The sequence below is a fragment of the Anopheles merus genome, chromosome 3R (assembly GCF_017562075.2).
Source record: "Anopheles merus strain MAF chromosome 3R, AmerM5.1, whole genome shotgun sequence".
Classification (NCBI taxonomy): domain Eukaryota; kingdom Metazoa; phylum Arthropoda; class Insecta; order Diptera; family Culicidae; genus Anopheles; species Anopheles merus.
In genome coordinates this window covers 34995168-35022731 of record NC_054084.1, presented here as the reverse complement: position 1 = coordinate 35022731, position 27564 = coordinate 34995168, and the positions used below count along the sequence as shown (strand labels likewise).

Sequence of the window (27564 nt, the reverse complement as noted above, 5' to 3'; positions counted from 1 at the left end):
CCCGAATGAGGGACCGACCGGGCAGCGGGCAGGAGCGATGGGGAGGATATTTTACATTTACGGTAAATGATCGAATGGCTGCAGAACCCCCGGGAAGGGCCGGTGGGATGTTTACACATTTCCGGGGCACATTACCGCTTCTCACCGTCAGCTTCCGCCATTCCCGGGCTTTTCCGATCATGTTGTGCATAAATTTGTAAACTTAGCTTGGGACTTACAAGGGACTCGGGCTTTGTACAGTTTACAATCGCAGCATCATCATCATCATTGGGATTGGGAGATGTTTTTTGCTGTACGAACGAACGCAACGAAGCTACGCCAATAATCCTTCCCGAAGCATGGGAAGAAAGATGCCTGATTTGGTAAGGATCTAGGACCGCACACACCCGCTTGCCGAAACCGTTCCTTTGTGCCGCAACAACATTACGGGTGACAATTTAACGCCACTCGATACCGTACGCGTGTCCGTTTTGACCGGGTTTGAGCCCGGCCACCGGCAGTTCGCTTCAGGGATTATTGGCACGAAAATGATACCGATAATGAGGAACGATTTTGAGACCCTTTCGGCCGTTCGTGTGCTGCTCACTTCCTTCTTGTTTTGTTGCTGCAAAATACTGGAGCGACGGCCGGCGCCGCCGCCGCCGCCGGAAGTTCTAGCGGTGTGAAATATTTTGTGTAAATAAACTGATACCCGGCACGCGTCAGCGTTTTTCTTGCGTTCGAGAGGGGTTTTTTATGTGTTAGGGGGATTTTCTGGGAGTGCACAACAAAAAAAGAAGAGCTGATTGACCAGAAATAAATAGTGGCAATAGGGGGGGGGGGGGGGGGGGGGGGGAGGGGGGGGTGGAAGGCAGGGAGAGACAAAGTAAAAGGCATTATTGATATTATCTTGTAGGAGAGATTTACCCCGTGTACAATGGTACAAATGATGGATGATGCTGGGTTAAGCAGGGTGAGTTCGAGGTTTTTTTTTACAGCAATGGAAACTGTTTTTTGCTAACGCTGATATTACAAGGATTATGAGAAAACAGTTCTGTCTTTTAAGAAATGTATACTGAATTGGACCTTTATTCTGCTATTTTATCACACAATAAAATTTATATAACAAACAAAAACTAAAAGCACATTTCAATAACACAACACAACAATAAATATGTTCTTCGAACAGAAATCCTTTGTTCTGAAACAGATTAAATAGTATGTAGAGGATGAAGCATCAAAGATCATCAGCAACACATTACTGTCGTGTGCAACTGTTGTCTTCAACCTACAAATGTTTGACAGTGTACATCAATTCTGCTGCTACAGCACTAATTTTGAGGTACAGTTTTTCCCCGAGATACGCGACACTCGAGTTACGCGAATTCGAGTTACACGAAATTATATTTTTGACAGTTAAAATGTCAGAATCAGTTTGATTTTCTCCATCAATTGTCAAATGAAAAATTATTTGCAATTTTTTCAAAAGTTTTAAATCACTAAAAAGACATAAACATCCAAATTCTAAGCACGAATTACATTTACAAAGTAATAAATTACTTGAATGAACTAAATGCAATAAAAAAATCTTAATAATTCAAGCCTTTTCTGGCAGTAAAACGTGAACTCAACTTACGCTAAAATCCGAGTAACGCGAATGTCTCTGGAACGCATTATTCGCGTATCTCTGCGAAAGACTGTAGTGTGTATCCTTTTCAGCAACCAATTCTGAAAAATTCGTCCGTAAGTAAATACTTTATAGTAAATAGTACCTCAACTAGGAACCATAATAGTTTCTCTTCATTTAAGTTGTTTGGGGAAATGTTTTACGTTACAATAGTTTTAGTCGAAGTTTATAATTTATTATTTCATGTAAAAAGTGATTCTTTGGGAATTTTTACTGCATTCATTGTACAAAACTCGTGTTGACTTAGAAACTTTCATGAGGCTTTCAAATTGAACAAAAAGTATAGAACCCTGAAGTATTTTTTATTGAATTGTTCACCATAGTTGTACATGAAATCTACGGAAATCACTCAATAGAGTAAAGTATCAACATTGAGACACACTGTCAATAAAAGGTGACTTTGATCAAGGTCCATAAATTACTACAGGTCGGACGATCCGAGTGTTCTTTGACAAATCTTCATTTGACAGCTAGGGAGTCCAAAGGGTCCAAAGATTCATACAAAGTCCTTAGCAAAGTTCTTAGGAATATCTGCCAATTTCCTTAGAAATCTCCATCCATGATGCCTACTAAAATCAGGGCTAAGATCCCTCATGTAATCTATCCTGTCACCTTGATTTTGATACAAACACATGGTAGCTCAGAGACAAAACTTGATGGCAATGACTGTAATATGTTTGATTATCTGTATGTATTCAGAATTATGTGTTATTGAATACAACAAGACTAATTCTAACAGTATATTTTAACGAGAAGCAAATCCAATCAAGGGAGACGTTTGCCAAACAAATTAAAATAAATTAAGACAATTTAGCATTAACGGCCCTACAAAGTCTACCGATCAGACAAAACTCGTGTTAAAAATACAAAATCTTCCCCAACCATCGATTAACACTACAGTTGGTCGTAAAAAACCGCAACAGCGTACATGCCATGACCCCTGCAATTCACCCTACTCGGCACATCGATCACCGAACTGAACGGCATCAGAAATGCATCCCCGAGTGACATTAACCTTCACAAAGCCAAACTGCACAAATCTTTCTACCTTCCTGCAGTCCCTCTTGCTCCCACCATCCGTAAAGGACCGGGCAACTGGGCTACGGAAAAGGACCCAATTAAAACGCGCCCAAAATACGGGTCAAGACATCCCAGTAAAGTGCCAAACCAAACTCCTCCGCTTACCCTTCGTGTTGCAATGCTGTGTCACCTTGCGGCGCAGGCACACACACACACACACACACACACACACACACACACACACACACACACACACACACACACACACACACACACACACACACACACACACACACACACACACACAAACACAGTCAGGTTTAAACGCGAACGCGGCCAATTAATTCGATCGCGACCGAACATAAATCAACATTTGGCAAACCCAGACGAACGGACAAACACACAGACTCACGCAAACGCACACAGCAGTATCGGCGCGTATCGGGGTTTTGTGGAAAACGTGCGATCGATCGCTGCAAAGAATGACTTCAACAGCAGCAGCAGCAGCAGCAGCGCCAGTCAAACCGATATGCAAAACTGCAAAAATACTCAGACACTGGGAACAGCCCGCGTTATTGAAATGTGTTCGCAAAAGGCTTCCCCCATCTCCCCATCTTTTCAAGGCGGACCTCAGACCATTGCACAGTCAAGTCAGTGTTTTTTTTTTCCTGTTTGTTTTCGAGTGAAGTGAACATTCGTGCAGCAATTAATAAGAGTTGATTGCAGTTTAAATGTAGCCCGTTAGTACGGTTTTGTAAAACAAGCCATCGATGATGTAAAGTTGCAGTGACAGGTTTTTTTTGTTTTGCCTTGCATGATGTGCTTCCGTGTGCTTTCCTTTCCGATATGGCGTATATATCAGCGGACCACGTCCATCAAGCAACGCACACACACACACAAATCCCTGGTGTTTGCAATGGGGATGACTTTCAGCACTGATCGGTTCGTTTTTATCACATTTTATTCGCTTTAATCCTCGATTGATTGATTGATAGGTTTTTATTAAATCTTCTCATCGCCTTTTTCTATATTGAAGCTAAAAATGCCCCCCAGGACCCGATAGTGGTGGTCCTTGCGAGCGAATCAGTTCGATTAGAGCACACCGGAAGTCACCGGAACGGTCCCTCGGGGCTAGATTGCTTCCTCGTCAGTAAAGGGAGAGAGAGAGAGAGAGAGTAAAGCGTTGTCGTTGTCAGCGGGAGGTTTAAATTAAAAATTAAAAAATCACTTCGATATCCCCGGGCAGCAGTCATCCGGCGTCCAGTGCGACGGTGTAAACGCTGTGGCTGTAAAGGGGCCGGCTTTTCGGTGAACCGCCTGGGCTGGGGGACCATTATTATTCACATCCCCCGCTGTTCATCTGTGCCAAATTAAAACTAATTTGTTGATTAATTTTGTACTACACTAAGCCCTCCCCATTCCCCCGACACCCGGCTAAAAGACAACCCGTGGTGCGGTCAATTTGCCACACCCCGATGGGGAGGGAATCTGGGGGTTCTCTAGCGCACACTATTTGTGCCAGCGTGGAACAATGTGTAGAAAAAAAAGAGCGAGAAAAAAGCAATCACACGCACACGGTTGTATGTTTTTTTATTTTAATAAGTGATATGTCGCAGGGAATATATCTTGAGAAAACACAACTGCTTTATTCCTTAGTTCAGAATGGAATCGTCTTTATTCACTCAATGTGTACTCTGATCGAGTCTTGCAATGTTACTGCGTTATGCGTGTTACTATGCAATATCTCCCCCCTTAATTCACCAATACGGTTCAAACCTGGCTGGTGGCCTACGAATTCTTCGAGGTCTTTCCGCTTTCACGGGTTGAGCAGAAGATGCAGGCATTGGTGGAGTGGCTTGAGTAGTAACTGTGGACGATGATGTTTGCCAATTTTCTCCTTCAATTTCTTCAGCGGACTCTTCATCAGCTGAATAGTAATGTTCTTGTTCAGTCATTTCAATTGAGTTTTCAACTGCCTGTGGAGTTCCAATTCAAATTCGTCAAAGAAAATAGTTAACAAATTTCCAGTGTCGTGACAATTTCTATTTCCACACGATGTTTCCTCCTGTAGACGCTTCTTCAGTTGATTTGCATGTGAGCGAATAATTCGCTGGTTGTCTTCCAAAAACACGTTGTAATTCACTCTACCGACTCGTTCGACTATTGATGCCGGTTTCCACTCCCAGGAATTATTGCGGTGGACTTGGGCATAAACCGCTTCTCCAGGATCGAAGAATTTTCTACCAGCTTCTGGCTTTTCATTTCGTGACCGTGAAACTGGAGGTAGTAATAATGACTGAACTGTTCGAATAGGCCGCTGAAACATCAATTCAGCTGGAGACTTATCTGGTGTAGGTGTGGTTCGATAAACTTGCAAAAAAGTCTGCAAAGCTTCATCTAAAGTCTCTCCTCCTGCTCGAATTTTTCGCAATGTACGCTTTAGTGTGTCCACGAAACGTTCTGCCAAACCGTTTGACTGCGGATGGTATGGTGCAGTACGGATGTGACAAATACCCAATTGTTTGCAAAATGCTTGGAATTCAAAGCTGGTGAACTGGGTACCATTATCAGAGACTATAGTTTCTGGAACACCAAACGTTGCGAATGATTGCGTTAAAAACTTGATAGTTGTCTTTGCTGTTGTAGTTTTGGTTGCATATACTTCTGGCCATTTTGTGTATGGATCAACTACAACCAAAAAATACACGCCATCTACAGGACCGGCATAGTCCACGTGTACCCGTAACCATGGCTTTTCCGGCACAGGCCAAGATTCAGGTGTTTCTTTGATTGGTGCTTTGCCAGCAGTGCAACATGAAGTACAACGCCGGACAAAGTTTTCGATATCGACATCCATTCCCGGCCAGAAAACGAAACTTCGAGAAATGGATTTCATTCGCACCATTCCAGGATGACCGCGATGGAATTGTTGAAGTACCTTTTTCCTGTAAATGTTTGGAACAACAACTCTGTTGTGAAACAAGATACATCCATCTACATGCGTTAACGATTCTTTTCGTGTGTAATACGAACGAATGTCTTGATTTTTGATTGACGACGCTTCGTTCGGCCAGCCTTCCCGGATGAATTTCAAAACAGCTTGCAGTGTTTCGTCCAATCTTGTTGCTTTTTGAATGTCAGCAAATGATACTGGTACTTGTTTCAATGATTCGTGCATGACGTTTTGAATATCCTCTTCAAGTGAAATCGAAGCTATAACGTAATCTTCCTCTGGTTGCTTGCAACGGTCGATTAGCCTTGATAGCATGTCAGCGCACCCAAACTCGGTGGTTGAAACATATTCGATGGTAAAATCGTAGTTTAATAACATCAATGCCCACCGTTGGAGTCGGTTTGCTGTGTGCAAAGGAATTCCCTTTTTTGAACCAAATATGGATAGTAAAGGCTTATGATCGGTTAAAAGAGTAAATTTCCGACCAAGTAAGTACTTATGAAATTTGGTTACCCCATAAGTAAGAGCCAGAGCTTCTTTTTCCGGTTGTCCGTAGCCTTGTTCTGCAGACGTTAATGTTCTTGAAGCATGTTGAATGGCTTTCAAATATCCGTTCGGAAATTTATGAAAAATGACTGCGCCAACGCCGGTGCTAGACGCATCTGCTGCAACGATGATAGGAAGATTCGGATCATAATGTGTCAACAGTAAGTCAGATTGCAGTACTTTCTTGAATTTTTCGAACGATGTCTGACAATCCGAATTCCACTTCCACTTCGTATCCTTCTTTAGCAATTGATCTAACGGGTGTCTGAGTTCATGCATGTTTCTCACAAATCGGCCGTAGAAATTCACAGCTCCTAAGAACGATCTTAATTCGGAAATGTTCGTTGGTGCTGGAATAGATGCGATGGTTTTCAGCTTCTCTGGGTCAGGACGTATGCCGTTGCGATCTACCACATGCCCCAAATAGACAATTTCAGTTTGATAGAAATGACATTTTTCCAGCTTGACGTGGAAGCCATATTCTTTTAAACGCTGAAGAAATGTGTCTAATGATTGCTTGTGTGCCTCCCAAGTTTTACCGAAAATTATAGCATCATCTAGAAATGTTCTAACGCCAGGAATGTCAGCAATCATACCGTCAACTAGTCTTTGAAAAGCTCCAGGTGCTGATTTGACTCCCGGTGCGAGACGGTTGAACTGAAAAAGACCTCTATGTGTGTTGATCGTAAGAAGGTGTTTAGATTCGTCTTCTACTTCTACTTGTAGGTATGCATCGGACAAATCGACTATGCTGAATACAACACTTCCGTTCAACTGTGCAAAAATTTCTTCAGGAGTAGGTAGAGGATAATGATTTGACTCTAAAGCTTCGTTAAGCCCCGTCGAATAATCCGCACAAATTCGAACTTTACCATTAGGCTTGCGAATGGCTACTATCGGAGCAGCCCACTCCGAAAAGTCTATTGGTGTGATGATGCCTAGTGATTGTAGTCTTGATAGTTCCGCATCCACAAGAGCGATAGTATTGAATGGTACTGGTCGTTTTGGACAGAAAACTGGTTTTACATTGGGCTTCAGAAACAGTTTCACCTTCGTTTTTGTGCAATGTCCAAGCGAATCATCGAAAACTGTTGGATATTTCGATTGAAGCTGTACTATTCGATCCTTTGGACATGCTGATGAAACTTTCTTACACAGTACATCGAAGGGAATTGCCCATAGATTAAACCTATCTATCCAATCTATACCTATAACATTTAGGACTGGTGATGATGTAACAAAACAAACACATTTCTCTGTAATCGCATTAAGGATAACCTCGCATTCGAATTCACCGATAAGCTTGAGTTGTTCTCCCGATGCATTCGATGCTTCAATGGATACTTGAGAAAGTTTCGGTTGACCCAAATGTTGCCATGTTGTTTTAGAAATAACTGTTATGTCACTTGCGGTGTCCAGTTGGAGTGATGTAGTTATGCCATTGATTATGATAGAGATAAATTTCCTTTTAGCAGTGTTTTTCGTGACATGATTAACGAAAATTCCCTGAGATTTCTTTTGATTTTGATTTTGATTCTTCTCACTCTTTTGATATGTGTTGTTGTTTGAAGATTTTGATCTCATGGCTTTACAGTAACCTTCCTTGTGGCCTACATTTTTGCACACTTTGCAGAGATGATCTGTAAATTGCAATCCCGTACAAAATGCATTTTTCCACATTGCCAACAAGGAGTACGAGGGACAGTATTCGAATCTGATTTCGGTTGACGCTGATCTTTTGAATTGTCGAATCGGGAAGGCTGTGGCAAACGATACGGTTTCTTCTCTGAAACTGCATGCACGGAATGCTTCGATCTTGATTGATTTTCGATCATCGTTGTATCCGCTTTCAGATTGATAAGCCGTTGAAATTCTGCCATTAGTGTTTGAATGTTCACTTAGCCTCCGGCGTCGCGTTTTCTATTCGAGATAGCAGTCTTGCTCTGATATCCGAGAATTCCGGAGCTTGCAGTCCGCAAATGAAAATTAGACATTTGAAATCGTCTAATTTCAAATTCTCGAACTCAGAATCCTCGCATGCCTATTTATTCCTTAGTTCAGAATGGAATCGTCTTTATTCACTCAATGTGTACTCTGATCGAGTCTTGCAATGTTACTGCGTTATGCGTGTTACTATGCAATAATAAGAATGTAAATCACGGCTACCGATGGGACAGACAGACCCGCTCGACTAGATCAGAAGCAGTCCAGTGTATGCCCGCAGCCCTTCGGCTCCCGAAGTGCAACAAGTGCAACACTCTACAAGTGACAAAATGTGACACAATTTTTAAAAGTCGCACTTTTTTATAATGTTGCCTCCAGAACTGCTGACCATTGGCAGTCATGCTGATGATGATGGTGGTGGTGATGGTGTTGATGAAGTGACCATCACATCCGCCCTCATGACTGACCAGTGCCTCGGTCAGCAGGAAACACTCACAGCAAACGACTCAGCCAGCTCTCGACCCGGATAATATCCACCGTGTTGTACAAAATAAACGCAAATAGCACACAAACAGTGTTTTTTTAAATCGCCTCCCTTCTCTCTCTCTCTCTCTCTCTCTCTCTCTCTCTCTCTCTCCCCCTCTCTTACGCTTTGTTTGCCCTTAGCGGTTATGGAGGGCAGGAGCGATTCTTTCGGGGTTGTTTTACGATTTTTTTCTATTTATTTTTAATTTTTGTTCTCGTCCTCCTAACAGTGCCAGTCCCACCAGTACCGAGCGAAACAATTTATTAACCCGTAGATTGATTAAATGAAATCTCGAAACCGAGCTCCCCTCTGCTCCCCATCCCCTCATTTCACACGTCAAATGCGATTGATTTCTGGGCTGATGAAATTTTGCACGCTAGTTTATTTATACAAAAAACTCTTTACACACGCGAGAGCGCAGCTCCCCAATAACCATAATTTCTGCTTGCATTGGGAAAGAGAATTAAAAAAAGCCACAGTTTGAACAAACACATGTTTACACTACCGCGTATGGGGGAGGGGGGGGGGGCTTTTTACATCACACACACACACAGTGCCACAGGTCCTAATAAAAACTATCCATTATTAATTCAATGAACAAACCGTACCATTCCGTAACAAAACACACGCTCTCACGTGGGCCATCCGTCAGGCGCAACGATCATCAGAACAGAGATCGACAGACAGAGCGCTTCTTTGCGTCCCTGCTGGCTCCACCATTTCCATCGTTCCGCTCCAACCGCGGAGTGTAAAATTTGGAATTATATTTTAAAAACCTATTAAAAGCCTAGATCTAACATAACCATAAATCCTAAACGTAAACGATTCCTCCAGCATTCCGGACGGCCGGGGGCCGGTTGGCTATTGTTGTTTTGAATATCCAACAACCGAATACACACGCACACAAATCGTTCCTTTTGGCCTCGTCAAAAACGGTTCCACCAAGGCACGGCAACGGACCAACGGATCTGGACCATCCGAAAACCACATAAACCTTACCCGTAGCATTCTCTATGTGTGTGTGTGTGCTGCCGTCTTGGCGTCGCCAAAACCTGAACGAAGGATGGCTGGAGGAATTTATTTGATTCACCCACCACGGCCGGAAGCAGTTGCGAGCGAAGTGGTGCAGCCGTGCGTTGCTTGGTTCCGCGGAAAGCACTGAAATTGTTAGATAAACAGTAGATGCACACACACACACAGCCACCACTGTAATGTACTCTAGTAAGACTAGCTAAACCCGCCAAAAATTATTAGAATATAAGCAACGCGCACAGTGCAGCGCGAAGAAAATGGGAACGGTGTTTTCCACGCCATAGGGAGGAAAGAAGGGACATAGAGAGAAGCCAACGCAGAGGAGTGGGGGGGGGGGGATTTATGGGACCGTATTTATTTACAGACGCACTGTGAAAACCCGTTGTTATATTATCTGGTGCACAATAATGTAATGAGGAAATAAACATAATTCCGACTTCAAATCTGTGTAAACATCGTTGCTTGCCGAACGTTGCAGCAGCACTGGCAACAGCACCTCGCACGGAGAACACACTCACGCGAGTCGTCATCGCTTGATTTATGACCGCACCGTGATGGGCGTTGGAGTTCATAAAGTTTTTCCCAACCTCTGGTTTTGCTTCTTTTCCCGTTCTCCTCTTCGGCCACCGTTTTCCCGCGCCGTCCGTCTGGTTCGCGCTCTGCTCAACGGTGCTGGTGCGATGATACTGCCAGAGGACTGCGTGTGTCGAACGGCTGTCGAGCGCCTAGCAGCACTCACTCACTCACTGACAGAGATCAATTTTCCATCATATCACTCATCACATTACGCCCCCGCGAACATGGGGATCGTTAATAACCGTCAATTATGGTTGTGGCATGATATTTATTATTTATTTGTTTCATAAACACGAACGCGTGCCTTCAATTACGCACCGGAAGGCATTCGAGGCGTCCTTCACGGCAAGGTATTTGAGGGAACAAGTACGGGGAAGAAAAAATGATAGAGAGAGAACGAATATCCGTTCAACAACACACACACACAGAAGAAAAAAAAACCATACAAACAAACTCTGCAACCAAACAGACCCACTCCGCTGGTATTTGGGAATTGCCCTTTAACTTACCGATTTCCGTTGAAGCGAGTGATCAACAGCCCACGCAAAGGGTAATTTTTCATATTTTCTTTCACCCTCCACGTGTTCAACAGAGGGCCACGCTGAGCACGCTGGCTGACTTTTGGCAGACAATTTTCCAATCAACTGGCAGGGACGAGGGAAGGCCTACTTCCGGTTGCGGCAGGTCCTTTCGGTGTGCAGGAGCGCGTTATTAGATTAGAGGGCTCCCTTCGTTCGTGAAGGTGCAACTTTCAACGAGGTACTTGCGTTTTTGGAAGGATACCGAACGAACACTAACATAGGGTGGAAACGTATGGGTGAGTGGCGGTTTTTTTTTATTCCTTCCTGCCTACTCCTTTCGTTCTCCGGCTGCGCTTCCGGTTGGAGAAAAACGCGTGCGACAGGAAGCCACGGGAGCACGGATGTGGTGAAAGGTAAATTTACTTTGATTTGATTTGTACCTCAAAGTTGATTGCGTGACTCGCGGTTAGCCTTTCCACTCTTGGCCACCCCATTCCAACCGCATGATACCGCAGATTTTTGTGGTTTTGCTGGGGAACACTGAAAAACGAGGGGAATTTGCATACGTGACCCGTGAAGCAAGCTTGTTTTTTCTTTTTCTTTTTTTTTGGTTTTGTTTGTACGGTTCGATAAAGGGAACAAAAGCGGATCTACTTAAGGCATCGATGCCCGGCCAATGGGTTGGTTGGCTCATGAGAAATTTATGAAGACTCGGCTGCATGATATCGGGCAGAAAATTGACTGCAGAAACACACAGTTGCACAGGCCACGGGGACTTGAGGTGGACGTCATAAATCATGCAGCGCAGAACGAGAGTGGAGTCGAGCTGGGCGTAATGTCATGATGGAGCTTGGTGGCAGGGAAAGAATGATGAGGAGCGATCAGATTTAAATTGATCTCCAATTTACGGTAGTGTGTTTAAAGGGAGTTGTTTCTTTTCCGGAGTTGTATGACGACCAAATCAGCGCACGAGAGGTATATGTTTGCACAAGTTTCAAAGCAGCTGCTGGAATCTGATAGACTAGGAACTGAAGTATATATCTTAGCAGTCTCTAACAGCCCGAGTTCCTGACCATATCTTTGTCTTTGAACTGAACTTGCTCCGGTGTTAATCACTGTCAATATTGACGATCCCATTCCAAAGCCTAGGGCTTAAGTCCTGAAGTTTGAATCATTAAGAAGTAAGGCTGTTTACACGGATAGTTTATCGCCAAAAATGCGAACGGTTTTGTAAAGTCAAAGAAAACAGTATTACTAGATAAAGTTTCTTTTTATTACTTTTGTTAATTACTCTTGCACAATTTTACTAATAACTCATTACAATCCGTTCTTGAACTCTTTATTATGATACAAACACTTTTAATTTAAAATAATTACTGTTTCGGTATTGGATCCTTATGGGAAAAGCGGCAAGTACACTCTTATTCGTGATTTTTACTAGCAAACGAACCCTTTAAATTTTATTTTTGACTTTTGCTTGATTTTTTTTTAAATATTTTTTTTAAGGATGGTCCTTTGAGCTTGGATCTTTTTAGGGCATATCAGCCAACAAACTCCAAAAGATGAAAGAATTTAGCTCAATAAGTGGATACAGTTTCTTGAGTGTAAAGGTCTCTTTTCTGTCTGTCAAAAGTCTGTAAAAATCATGAATTCCTCAATACGCCAAGTATGCTAAATTTCAAAGCATTGCATTGCTACAAGAGATCTAAGCTGTTAGTCTAATATAGCTATGCTTCGGAGCCTGTTTTTCATCCTTTACTGTTCAAATGATTTACTGCATTAAATGATGATTTCACTCAAGATAAATCTCACAAAAACGTGTGAAATCAAATTTTATCTGCATCATGTCACCCTCGAGTTGCCCCATCCGCTTACCTAATCATGCTACCAGTACCATTCCGGTAACGAGGTGCCTACCTTACGATGCTGTTACACTTTATCGCGGAGTGTCACACATTTCTGTCACCATTAGTGCATACCTGCCGTGCGGCACATCGTAACATCATCCCCATAACACCATACACCAGATCACTCTTCCGGGGAAGATACTAATCAGTGCGCAGCGTGCATGTATCACTGTGCCCGCGGTATGAATATTTTCCGCTAAATAATCGACGCCCCACACAAGGCCTCCCCGCCTTCCAAACAAGGGCAGCTAACTTCTGCCCCGTCAGCAGATGCATATCTATAGCGCGCCCGACCAGCTGGAGCCCGACCAAATCGAGAGCCTTCGAGCCACGAGATCATCGACAGATTGTGGGGTGTTTGTGTGAGCGCTAGAGAAGAGGTGCACAAACATTGCAGCACGTCGTCGTGTTTAGTGTTGGGTAAAGTGCTATTGTGCGCACTGTGCGCACAGCACACCATACTGTGCGCACAGCACAGCACAGTGCTTGAAGTGCGCATTGTGCTAGCACAGTGCGGAAGTGCTAGCACAGTGCTAGCACTTTTCGCACAATGCGCACACTTCGCACAGTGCGCTCTCTGAGCACACTTTTCGCACAGTGCGCACTCTTTACACAGTACGCTCTCTGAACACGCTGCAAGGCAACAAATCTGCATGAAGACTTACTGAGAGAACGCACTTTGCTGAGAGAGCGCACTTTGCTGAGAGAGCGCACTGTGCTGAGAGAGCGCACTGTGCTCAGAGAGCGCACTGTGCGAAAGTGCTAGCACTGTGCGATAGTGCTAGCACTGTGCTAGCACTTTGGCACTGGTTCGAAGTGCGCACTGTGCGCACAGTGCGCACAGCACACTTAGGGCAATGTGCGTGTGCGCACAGCACACTGAATTGTGCTACTTTACCCAACACTAGTCGTGTTTCGCCTGCGGATAAACGATGCGTGACGCACTTACGCACAGCAATGCACCCTCAAGGGGAAGTGGTAGGTTGATTGTACAAAAATCGAAAGTACATCGGTTTACTAATAAATACAGAACTAATAATCACACACACACACATACACAGTAGAGCACACATTCCACTGATCTGCGGTCTCGCACTCTTCCCCCCAGAGCGCCCAGCCTAGTCTACTCGGATATATGGCCAGCCACCGTGATACCGACCCTTTTTGCCCTTTCTCCGAACTCGGCTCGGTCGGATGGATGAGCTGCCGCAAGCGCACATTGAGCCAGTGCGGATCGCATGCCATTGACTGTCCGCTTCGGTCGACTGCCCGGATGCCCTTATCGGGTGCCGACCCTCCGACCCAATCCGCCGCACGCCACCCAGCCGCTCGAGCGCTGTGTGCGATTTTCTAGGTAATAAAATGTGTTTTACATAATTTATTAAGCCATATTCGGGCCGGGGCCCGGGGCCGAGGACTGCAAAGTGGCAAATGTGTCATAACAGTCATATTTGTAAAGTCGGGCGACAAACATCATGCCGTAGAAGGGAACAGTCCGCGGAGGCGATCAAGACGCATCGTCGTTACGCGCACGACGCATCGAGAGTGGTTGTTCTGCGTCCCCCCTGCCGCCTCCCAACATGGTCATGCGAGCCAGAACTGCCTTGCAAAGGCCGTTTTACCCGTGCTGGACCTATCCAGGTGGCTCGTGGCATAACGCAATAACGAGCTGGGCCAAGAGAACGACGCTGACGAAGGGGTGCTGCTCATCTATTCATCATGTTTGCACAATTAGCCATGGCCAGTAGTGGCAGTGTTCGCCGTCACCCCCTTTAATTACTGCTCGGCTGTGGACCCAGTTCGAACTCGAAACTCCCAACTTGTCGCCCGACTATCGCAACATTATACTGCATGATATCGATATTAGTTATGCACATTAGCGCAAAGGGAAGCCGTGTGCGCGTGTGTAAGCGCGCGTGTCCTTAGAAAGCGTGCATGTAAAAGCGTTTTCCCCTTCAATTCAACCGTTCAATATCCGCAGTCTGTATGTAGATGTACATATATTCCGCTCCGTAGTTCACCGTTTCGTTTGATTAATGGCTCAATACATACACATACTCTCTCGATTGTCTACAGTATTTGCCGTATTCCAGCTTACCCTCCAACTTTGCTGCCGAAAACGCATCCCGGAAATGAGGCTGAAAATTATTGTAATTTTGCAATGCTCGCTCACATTGTGCTCACATCGACGGGCCGTGCAATTTCACCCTCCTGCGTGTGGGCATTGAATTGGCTGTGTATGCTTTCGATTCGATGGGTGGATCGTTTACATAAAATATTAACATGAGAAAATGATTTTCTATAACTAGCCTGGGGTTGATCTTTAATAGGTTCACCGTACTTGACCCGAAAGCATATCGGCCTGGTGAAGCTATCAATTTGCAATTATTATTATTATTATTATTTGCTTTCTGAGTTCAACTGAGAGGGTGTTTGCCGTCAAACAAAGCTCGATGTTTAACAATATTTGGTAATCGGAGAACGGTTATGGTTCTAATTATTTTTATTCCATTTTTCCAAACAACTTCTGTTTGGAGGCGATTATAATGGATTCGTTTAAAGCTTTTAAGGGGTATTCGGCCTTGAGAGGTATGATGTGAAGCATATAATTAATTTAATAGGTGAATGAGTGTTATCTTACTCTTTGTGAGAGCGTCATCAAATGTATTAGTGTTGTTAAGTACACATTTAAAAATATTTCACGGGCTCGATTTTGAAAATAATGCCGAAACCACACTTTACTAATATCTCAGTTAAAATTGCACAATTTTCGAAGGGGCGAACGGGCGTTAAAAATGATCGAATATTCAGTTGACTTTTTTAACTGAATCTCGGCTAAATGGTTTACCAAGCTTGTATTTTGACGATGGTTTCACCGATCTCAATTGTCAAAAGGACTGAGATATCGAGTTAATTTTTATAATTGCCAAGATTCAGTTCTGTATCTGTCATCCGTTATGGCGTTTACATCGTGCAAGAGATTATTAAAATTATTTAAATTAGTATAAAAGCAGCAATTCTTGTAAATTCAGAAACAATTAAATGTAAGATAATACAGGGTTTTATGAAAAAAATACAATAACATAACCTCCGGAATCTCAAGACTCAGTAAATTTATTTAAGAGTACTGTATTATTACAAAAAGTAAGATTTGAACGTTTTATTGCAATCGGAAGTAAACTTTTACATTATGCTGAAGTTTGAAGTTTGGTTGTGCTGCTTGAAAGTATTTTTTTCTAATTTTTAATTCAATGTGGTTCCATTTTTAAGAAATAATTTTATTAAAAGAAGCTGCATTGAAACTTATTCCAGCAACTACACCATGAAACTCATCGATCTTTTTCAGTGTTGCAGCTACACCCACTCTACCGATTGACCTAGTTTTAATTCCCTTTGGCAGTAACTACCAATCCCCCACCAGATTATTCGCTCCAAGCGTCGCACACAACGCGAACATTTCCAGCTCGAATAGTTCGAGATGGAAATTGATTGAAAAGCTTATTATTATTAATTTTACTCTCCCACACCCACCCTGAGCAGAGATTGGCATCCGAGTCGACAGTTGACAATACACACACACGGCACGGTGCTGCACTGGTAACAGACCATAGAAGACCGTGTTGTACCAGAGCACTCAGGTCCCATTTATGCTCCCCATCCCTCCTCTCGATCGCGCGATTGATCGCTGTCGATCGTACAAAAGCATGGTCATCGGTCAAATGCAAAATCCCCCAGCTGGCAAAAACCCCTTTGCCAGTGATGGGATGATTAGGAGCGGAGGTTACAGTTGGATGAGGAAATCAGGGTTGAAGCATAAAAATGTCGAAATGTAAGTAAAAGGCACAAAACACAACACAAATAAATATAAATACCGGGCAGGTCCCATTCCCCATGTCCAAAAGGTGGCTCCCCTAAACCACACCGCCCTTGGCTCTCCATCGAATGGTCGTAAATAATAACAGTTTTATTTTTAATCAATCGATTTATACTTCATTCAAAAGTCTGGCCCAGGGAGGGTCCATTGGTTTGGTTTCGGTGGGTTGGGTGAGTTGTTTCAATGCAAGACCGAACCCGTGGAATATCCGGCCCAAGTGGACTGCCCAGCGTCGTAACACACGTGTGAACAACGCGCTACAGAGAGCGAGAGAGAGAGAGAGAGGTGGAGCGAGAGAGTAAGAGAGAGAGACATACCCGCTTGGACAGGCATTCAAATTATATATTCATTCATAATTGCAGGAAGTAGTAATAAAGAATCCATCGCTAGTTAGTTCGCCAATTCGCCACCCCTTTGTGTGAGTGTATGTGCTATGGCCCTTTTACACTGACAGACGTAAAGCTCGATGAAGCAAACCGAGAATAAAAAATAAAAATAATACGTTGCGCAAAAACAAAAGAGAAAAAACACGAAACAAAACCCTACGCTCAATCGCAGTTGTGGTCCGATCGTCTCGCCCTCCTAGCCCCAAATTCACCCAGACCCAACCCGCTTCTAGGATCCAAGTTGGGTGCCAAAATGGCTTCTCTCCCTCCCTTGCGAACCCTTTTGGACAGCGGGTAAAGGGCGGCCATGCGGGTAAGGGCGGCCACGGGAATGGCTGTGCAGGGCCATGATGTCCATCAAACGTGGCGGCCGTGCTTCGGTGTGGATTCAAATTGATATAAACACGTTTCGCTCGCTGTAATAATAGCAATAAACTGCAATCGAATGAAATGAGCCTGCGAATGCTTGGCTGGGCCCGCTTCAGAAAAGGGTATGCAAAATAAGACTTAAAGCACACAGACAGGCAGACAGAGCACGGCTCACAGAAACACACAAGGGGATGGGAAGAAAAACAAGCGGGCTTTGCAGAAGGAACGGCGGTGCAGCAAAATGCAACGAAAGGAGCGCGCAAAAAAACGGCCACAAACACCCGTGCCGTTTTTGTGCAAAATTGCATTCGTCAAACCCACCCAGACACACTTACTGTGTGTGTGTGTGCAGTGGAGGGGAGAGGCGGAATGTGGCCTGGGCTTTGGAATCGCGCAACCCATTCACACTACCACCCCAGATCCGTTTGCGTTTGGGTGCAATTGATGGGTTTGGACTTCGTGTGATTTCGATGATTGCGAAAGGCATAAAACGATAAATGCTTCTCCTGACTGGCGTTCCTCTTGCGTTTTTTTGCAATTCCCTTACTCAAATGGTGATGGATAGGAGGGCGGGAAAGGACGGGGGGTGGGGAGCTAGAATCAACCATTTACCCGCTGCAGATCGCCTGCATCACTTTTGACAGGCTGTGGGAAGTGGAAGGTCCCGTGGTATCTGGGAATCTGGGAAAATTTCGGTTCGACGCTGCTGGGCGGGAAAGTGGAGAAGCGGTTGGATCAATGGGTGGTGGTACAAATTAAAGACCGATCGCGACCGAAAACTGACCACTGAGCGGCACTGGCCATTGAGCGACCAACGATTGGAGCTTTCGGACTCACAGAGAGCAGTAAATAAATAAATTACAGCCATCGTTTGGCTATCACAACGATAAGCGTCTTGTGGAAGGAAGCGATGGAAAGTGGATGCTTTCGTAATGAGGATGCCAAACTGGGAGATCGCAACTGATGGATGGTGCTAGTAGAAAGAAAGGAATTATAGTTTTGTTTGTGGGTAGTTTCATTCATCCTTTTTGGCAATGACATAACTTGTGCTCGATAATGGTGAAGCATTTTATAAAAGTCATTCATAATGTAAGTAAAACCAATAATTTCATACTGTTTTTAGAGAAATTTGTCCAATGTTAACAGCATCACTCATCGCTCTCAATATGTTGTTCACTGCACATCTGTCAATAAATACATGACAGCTGTTGAAAAACACCTTCCAAGTAGCACACGCGCACATGCGTTTAACTCTGAAAACACCGACACCGGACCCTGGACTGTGGAGTGTATTTCAACGATATTCAACTAATTTTTCATGTTTTATTTGTTTTAAATTTTGTTGTTAATTTCATCAAAAGTATTTAAGACTGATGAAATGTTCAGATCACTTTAAGCTCATAAGAAATTCAGTTGAATTAATTTAAATTGAACGAAGAGCATTGTTGGGCATATTTTGAATGTCTACTGTAGCATATCTGCTATACAGTTAAGCTACACACTATCAGAACACATTGTAACACAAACTTAGGAAGCTAAACCACACTATTGTAACACATTCGTTACACATTCAGTTAATCATACCATACACACCCGGAAGAGCTCAGGCCACACCGTTGATATAAAACAATTGTGACACACTCATCAAAACCAACTGAAACATACAACATAAGCAGGAACAGTTTATGCATTATAACCAAAAGCAGGAACAGTATATGCATCAAACCCAAAACAGGAACTTAGTGACAAGAACCATCGTTCTTGTCAGCCAAAGACAAACGTAACTAGCTGAGTGAAAACAATGACTTTCCTACATACAACCCGGAACCAAAAGTACGAAACCCTTAACTTCTTTGAATATAAATAAAACCAACTCCGATCATGGCAGGTAAGATTCGTTCGGACTGTCAGGATAGGACTATACCCATCCATCATCTATCGACTTCTGATTTGAGGAGTTTACTTATGTCCTCCTACCCAAGGTAAGGCCTCTAAACTCCAACAGGAAACCTGTAAGGGAAACCTCCTAAAGGTTTCTATGATCGCCTGGACGATCAAGTGTCGAAAGTCCGCTACGAAACAGTATCCACTTCAGTTCTGCCTATTTCGGCAAAAACTGACCTTCCCTAACGATATTTGAAGACCACCCTGGCCAACGCGAGTTCAAAGTTACTACATTGCGACCGACCCAAAATCGAACATATCACATGGCGACCGTGACTATCTCAAAAGATACCACACTACATCCAAATTCTTCACTCCCAAGCGATGATTTTCATACGCAGTTTCACATTTCGCTTGAGACGTACTGCCAAATAAACACTCTATATTCAGAAGTCATTCAAAATAATTGTAACTATTTGACTGTTACAGAAATAATTATAAAAAATAATAAAGAGACATAATAAAAGACATTATTCAGCCAATTTTCCAAACTTTATTGAAGCGATTCTCAAAAAAGGCAATAGGGGAAGGTAGGTAAAGACGGACAGCTTAAGGACAATGTTAAAAACCTGGGAATATATCAATATAACGTCCATGTAAATGTGCATACATTATCTTAAACTCATGTTTTATCAGAGCATGTGTTCAATCTTTCAAGTTTATATCACTTTTTATGTTGTCTTCATGAAATAAAGAGTGTTTTTTTGTTATGTTTTGAAATGTTCAGTTAAGATGGACACCTGATATGGGACGTGGGATGAACACCATGAAGGGTAAGATGGACATCTGTAGAAAACGTTGAGAATTGAAGAGGTTTATAGTATTTGAATATATCTCATTGATTTGCACGTCCCGGTACGTACATAAACCAACTCTTGATCAATTTCAACGACGATTCATTTAGCCGTGAATTTAGGAATTATAAGCACTGTTTCTAACATATCATTGAATGCAGAATTTATGGCATTTATGGCAAATATTGGGCACTAACTGGGGCCGGTCTGGTGGTGCAGTCGTCAACTCGTACGACTTAACAACTCGCCCGTCATGGGTTCAAGCCCCGAATAGACCAGACCGTGCGACCCCATACGTAGGACTGACTATCCTGCTATGGTAACAATAAGTCACTCAAAGCCAAGCTCACTTCACCAGTGGGCACAGGCAGGCCTTGACCGACAACGGTTGTTGTGCCAAAGAAGAAGAAGAAGATTGGGCACTAACAGCGGACGTTGCTCCAGCTTACAGAACAAACAGTCTAGGCTAGAATTGTGTCTCAAGACCAGAACTGTACGATTCATTCAATTCATCCTAAATAACGAACAACCTGCGTTCATATAATCAACGTTCATCGATTCTTTCATAAGATCCTACCCGTCGAAATAAAGAAAGTTTTAGTACGCCAGGTCGTTAATTTCTTGCATACAAATATGAACGTGAGCCGAATGACCAGGACGTTCACGAAAATAACGATCCAACCGTCGAAATGAAGAACGTCATACAAAGCCAGGTTGTTCATCTCATCCAATACAAATATGAACGGGAACCGTATGACCAGATCTTTCACAAAAAGAACGTCCTACCTGTCGAAATAAAGATTGTCCTGGTCTGCCAAATTATTCATTAGATGTAATAAAGTAATTCTTCTTGAGGAATGAAACTATTTACCATATTTTCATAAACTGAATGGAACGAATGAATCGCGATTCACGTTCAGTTCATGTAAACGAAAGAACTAGTACGTTCACGTTCATAAAAATGAACCTAATTGCCCAAGCCTAGTCTAGACCTTCCCTTTAGGAAATTACTAAAATGCAATACCCGAGCACGTTTAATGGACTTGGTCAAATAGGTAAAGGCCATTTTTCACCAAGTCTATTTAAATTAACTATTTATTAATATTAATTAATTTATCAATATTATTATTAAACTTTTGATCATTGCAATACCATAGATCTATTCCTGAGCGATGCCATACCAATGCCTCTTCTTTTTGTTGATTAAAGTTGTCAAAGACGAGGCAAGATATTGGGTTTTGGTAAAGTACCTAATCAGTATGGAGCATGCAGCAAAACGCATTGCTACTATTTTGACCTGTGTTTCATTTCTCGATCATTTAAATACTTTCTGTTGTTTCTGGATTATTTAGAATCTTCGACATACCCTTGTTTAAGGTGATTGATGATATCTGTTCATCACCAATTGCTAAAGGAAGTAAAATCAATAAATAAAATCGGTGTCCATCATTCCCTGCGACAGAGTGTCCGTCTTTCCCGCTTTGGTGTCAGGATGTTTAAACCACCAGAAAACAATATTTTGTATTGCTTTAATTCTAGTAATTTCACCAGTTTTTTGCTAAATAATCACGACAACTGATTCATGTAATAAAACTTCCGAAATTATAACCAATGCAAGTTACAGAGCTGAAGATAAAACGCAATAGTCAAATTAGATTCACAAGGGTGCGCACGATTGGAAATTTGTTTTGTTCGTGCATTTATCCAATTTTGCATATATTATGCCAAAAATGTTCTCAAATGTGTTGTATTACTTCAAGTTAGGATGCAGCATTGTTGAATTATTCGAAAATTACCTTTTTCATGCAATTATGAGAAGTGTTCATCTTACTCTTGGGGTCTTCTTTACCTACCTTCCCCTAAATCGTTGTCTGCGTGCAGACTACAGTCGAGTTAGTTAAACTGGTTAATTATACCGATCACATCGAAAGGAACCTTACTAGGCATTGTAAACAATAAACAATTCAAATAATGTCACTTTCAAATCAAAGTTTAAGTTAATTTTAAGCAAATATAACTAATGTGCACACGTACAAAACGCTACGTCAAACGATACGTCTTCCATTAGCAACACATTAGCAAACTGCTGCAGCACAGCATATCAGGATCTTTTTATGGCATTAACATTCACACCACCTACCTTTTCCTTTCACGACCACTACAAATTTTGCCCGGCCCGCCGGCTTACAACTGCCTAGACGCAGACAAATCGATCAAGCAAAAGCGATCCATACTGATTTTTTTTTGTTGTCTAGCTTTCGCAACCGTTACAAACTCCTCCATTCCAGACGTTTTGTTCTACTTTGCAAACGCCTTCGCCTTCGAACACATTGTATCATTGTGAGCTCGTGCTACGGTACGTACTCTGTACCGTACCGTAGCGCAAGAAAGCTTTGCATTCCGGCTGCGTAGGCCAGCTTACATCTTCCTTGCGAGATCGTCCTTCTAGCATGCGAAACGCACAACCGGACCGTACAACCGAACACATTTATCTTCTCGCACCTGCAACCGGACCCCGGGACTGGTGCCGTACTGGAAAGGGGTATTATGCACCGCCCGAAGCAGTGCTTCACCGGGCTATGCTTCGCTGGGCTATTATTTCATGCAAATCAGTCAGTCATAATAATGATACAAATCTGGTAATTTGTATGGCAAAGCGATGCATCGATGCACACCCCCCATCACGGTGCATAATGCAGTGCGCCTGGGTGCAATCGTTTACATCCATCTTGCGCCGGCGAAGGAGGCGCTTGCTTGGACATGAGCATTTTAAAGAGACAAATAATGTGAAATCCCCATTTCGGGGTGTGATTATCTCGCAGACACAGCAGCAGTAGCAGCTAGACAATTGTGACCAGTTGGGGGAAGAAAACCCAAGCAAAGGTGAACACAATCCGTTGCTTAAGGTTGCAAATACAAACACTCACACACAAACACACGAGAGAGAGAGAGACTCGGCTCCAATCTGATGCATCTGCATCGACGTGTAACCGCGTGTTGTCTCGTTGCAAGCGACACGCTGGCGTCACAGCTTTTGCACAAGCCATCCCGCAGACGCTTACAGGGACGCTTTATTGCCTAAAGGGGGGGGGGGGTTTGTTTGGGGGGAAGGGACGTTTTTTCGGAACGGATTTTTCCAGCGAATTTTTCTCCCCCGAGAATACAGCTTTCCATCATGCGCGCATACATTAATTGGCCATGGTGCATAATTAATTACGAGCATATATTAATTGATCTAATTAGTCACGATTTATGTGGATGTGTGGACACTCCCTCCCCCCCCCCCTTGGTGACATGTACTAGTTACAGTTTTCTCCCTCTTTTTTTGCGCGTTGTTTTATCTGCTGGCCGAGTTCACTTCCAGTATGTTCCCGGAGGGCTGGCAGTGGCGCCCGGAGCTGCTTGTCGAAGGTGTGGGTATGTAAGGTGTATTAAAAACTGAAATTACCCACTCGTTTAGTGAGGTCTCCCGGAGGGGGGGGGGGAGGCGGAGGGCGTGCTCGTATCGATGGTCGCCGTACGGATATCACGATCAAATCATTTCCAGCGTCGAACAGGTTGTTCGACGTCTTGCGATGTTGCGGTGTTGATCATCGACTCCCGCCCGATAAGCATCGGGCTACATGAGCCCATTTGTCAGTGGTTTGATTTTTTAAAGGTGATAAGCAATTTGTTCTTTTGCGATTAATTACCAACTCGTTGGCCTGGTAAGTGTGAGCAGTTCTAGGTGATCTAGTGTTGGGTTGAAAATTTGTCACCGAGTTTGTGCCGAAGTTTGAGAAAAAGGATATCAGTTTCCTTCTTTTTTGTTGCTAAATGTTCTAAAAATTGACAGCTAAGAAGACTCATTGCTCAATGGCCTGATGATGTTATGACTTTCGTTCATAATCCAAAGTTGAAGTTCAAGTAATGACAATGTATTTAAAAAGTTACTTAATAATTCTAGCTTTTTGATTATGTACGTTTGTAATGCCAAAAGCAATCTAAGGAATGATTCATCTATAATAGTCATGACTAATTTTGTAGTAAAACGACATTTCATCATAACACATTAAAGCGAAACAATTCGCTTGATGTTTATGAAAATTTTAATACTTCAGACAAAGAACGGCCATACTTTCATCATTCCCATACACTCACTCACTCATTCATCCCACACCAGCGATCCGTTTTCCGTTCCGATGCCCATTTATTTAGCCTGATGGTGAAGCAAAACAACACCAAAAAAACAACAACCGTTTCTGCCTCTAAGATATCAATCAACTTCAGAATCAACCAACCATCAACATCGTTTGCGATCAGTGATCTTCACGGCGACTTATGTTATTCCCCTCCGCTGCAAACCCATCCCAACCCCGTTTGGTTTACATAACTCGCGCACACATTACCGTACGGCTCTGTGAACGTTTTGCTCAAGTTTCCCACTCCTAAAAGGGCCGTCCGTAAAACCCCTTAGAACCCATGGATGGACTCGCGTGTGGGGGGACGACCGACGAAACAGCCCAAGACGGAGTCGGAGTCGCAGCCGACGAAGGAAAGCAAATTATCCACTCTTGTGGCCAATTGTAGCGAACGTAGGGGGAGGGGGGAGACCTGCCACCGCCGCTCTGGACCGGAACTGGTGCTCCATCAAAACAGGGGGTACAACAGGGGTTGTGCTCAAGGGGGGTGTACGGTCGGTCGGTTGGACTATCCGTCCCCCATCGCCACATAAAATCGTTCGCTTTTCATACATAAAATATGGTGTACAAATTGGAAGACATCTTGGAATCGCCGTGCCGTGCCGTACTCACCGGACTGGAAAGTTCGTCCGGTAAGGTTTCCTCGCAGCTCGTAGCCTATTTGCCGTATGCAATCAAAGCAAAAAGTGTGTGTTTGTGAGGAAGAGTTTTTTTACAACCGTCTCTTAGTCATGCAAGGATGGATGAAGCGTGTGTGTTTGAGAAAGATATGTAAAGAAACATTGCACAATGAGGAGGAGCTTTTGAATTGCTATCGTCTGCGATCTGCCAACAAGTTTAATAAGCCACCAATAAAGGCAAAGAAACGGCTCATGTAAAGTGAACAGTTTTAGTGCTTTATAACACTTTACAAGAATTCCACCATCGTGTACCATCGTCACTCATATAAAAGCTCAAATTTCCTATCACTAGCAGCGTTGGCTGGCTGAACCTTTTTCGTGAGCTGCGCCATGTTTTGTTTCGTCTCCGTGTGCATTGCAGCCAATTGCACCAAAAGCATCCGCTGTCCCCGTGTTCAACCGAGCCACGCGTAATAATAGTTATTTGCATTGAAGCTCAATTGGTGCATTAAACGATTGTAAATAAATTTTCAATTTCGTAATTATTGTATTTAGAATATCATTCGATCCTCGGCCCCGCACGAAACCGGACGATGAGCCGATGGAAACAACTCGCGGGCGCAAAACCCAGGGCAACAGGTGGCCTGCATAATGACAAACTGTGGGCCCCGAGCCCGTGGAGGTGACGATTGCTGCTGGTGGTGGTGGTGGTGTGCTCCTTTACACCACGATGGGGCATGGAAATGAAGGACGGGGAAGTCGAAATTGAGCTCCCCTGTTTGAGCGCTGTGAAGCGCGAGATTGGTTAATTCATCCGTCGGACCATCTGGTGCACTGTTGGGTGCTGCAGGAGTTCGCGTTTCACAAACGCGCGGTTGCAATAGAAATTGCGATCCCCAACAGCCGCACACGGGCAGTGGTGGAAACAGGGGCAGGGGCCCCGGGAAGCTCACTGACAGTGACAGCAATCAGACAGAAATTGGTGGCAGCTCAAATGGCACTGGCAATTGAAGCGGCTGCCTGCACCGTCCTGCCTTTCGGACGTAATTCGCACACCCTAGCCCCTAGTGTGTGAGTGTGTTTATGTGTGCAACATCCGCGAATTTACACTTTGCACCACCAGCACCAGCAGTACCGCCACCAGTTGCAGGAGTTGAGCAAGATGAGAAAATTATCCGATACGGGCACGGAGTTTTGGTTAATTAATTGCACAAAATTACAATACTCCCCCCAGCACACATATATATCGCACTCGATAATTGGTTCGATAATTCTTTACCGTATCGCTTCACCCAGCTTAGCCAGCGTTCTAAATGGGGCTTGATCGTGGCGGGCCGTCGACTAGCCTTTTGACGTAACATTTGACATTGCCATCCATCCTGCACCGTGGTAGGATCGTGGTGGCGGCTTATTTTATTTTCTCGCTGCAAGTGGTTAAATGCTATTAAACCGATCGATTAAACACGATCGGGGCAATGAGTCAGACGGTGCTTCTTAACAGGGAAACTAACCGGGGATGGGGAAATATTGCACTCTTGTGACTGACAGCGTCCGGCACGCCGTAGTGACCCAAGGAACTAACGCTCACAGTGTGATCGGAGCTGTGTGCTACATTCCTAACTATTAATCAGTTTCATTTGAAGATCAGCAAGTAGAGCAATTATTTCGTTGTAACCTTGTCGTAAAGCTATTGCTGAGATGGACTTACTTAGGCTAGTGAGTCCATGTAAACCTTGGAAAACCTTAGTATTATCAGTATGATATATTTGCTATTTGAAACAAGGCAGAACGTGTCTTGTGTTTGACAACTCAAAGGACTCAACGACTCGCAGGAATCAACTTAGATGCTTGTGAAAGACTTTAATTATTCCAGGAATGTCCTTATTCGACGACAAATTATCTTTGAAGTTTTATAACAATACATAACAGCTTTTATGGGAGTTCTGAAGTCTTTCAAACATCGCAAATACCATTTCCTTCAAGCAAACAACTTGATTTGTTCTTTGAAGTCAAGAACATGGTAGAACAAGGTAGCATACGTAGTAATAAATGTATATAAAGCATTAAAATCACCTGGCTTGATTGCAAACCAGATCTCTGATAACTATGAACATGATTTATGAATTACCAAGCATTTACAAGTCTATTGGTAGCAAAATATACATGCCTATGCTTCTGTAAAAATAATAAAACTAAGAAAAAATTGTAAAAACATCCTTTTTTTTGCACACCAATATCTCCTCTGGTACATAAAACGTCACTTTATTCTGGCTACTCGTTTTTCGCTTTCTTCAACACTTAGAAAAACCCCTACAATTCCATCTTTGCTACCCAAAGCATCCCTTCCCAAAGACAAGGGGCGTATTTTGTTGACGTTTCACTCTTCCAAAAGGCAACAGAAAGGGCAATAACAAATAATTACAAAATTTATGTTCTGCATTAACTAATTACTTCCAAAACATCCACACTGACACCGTCCACCGGGTATAGCTCGAGACCCTTGCTAATACCTTCGTTCACAGCTTACCAAAAGGACCTTCTTCTCAATACACACACACACACACACCAACGAAGAAGACGAGGAGAATAAAAACCCGGCCTCACCCGGTCCCGGTTTACCACGTGCTTCGCTAACGGATCCAAAAATCAAACGGCGTCCCACCGTTATGCCCTTCTTTCATCCATACAGCCACCAGGCCTCCAGG

The 27564-nt window shown here is 43.5% G+C and overlaps 1 protein-coding gene across 1 annotated transcript; it reads right to left on the bottom strand.

Moving 5' to 3' along the window:
- Positions 1–4637: 4637 nt before the first annotated feature.
- LOC121595632 (uncharacterized protein K02A2.6-like) lies at positions 4638–7823 on the bottom strand. Its single transcript, XM_041919736.1, has one exon. It carries the CDS (start codon positions 7767–7769, stop codon positions 4638–4640), a length of 3132 nt encoding a protein of 1043 aa, XP_041775670.1. The 5' UTR covers positions 7770–7823.
- Positions 7824–27564: the final 19741 nt, after the last annotated feature.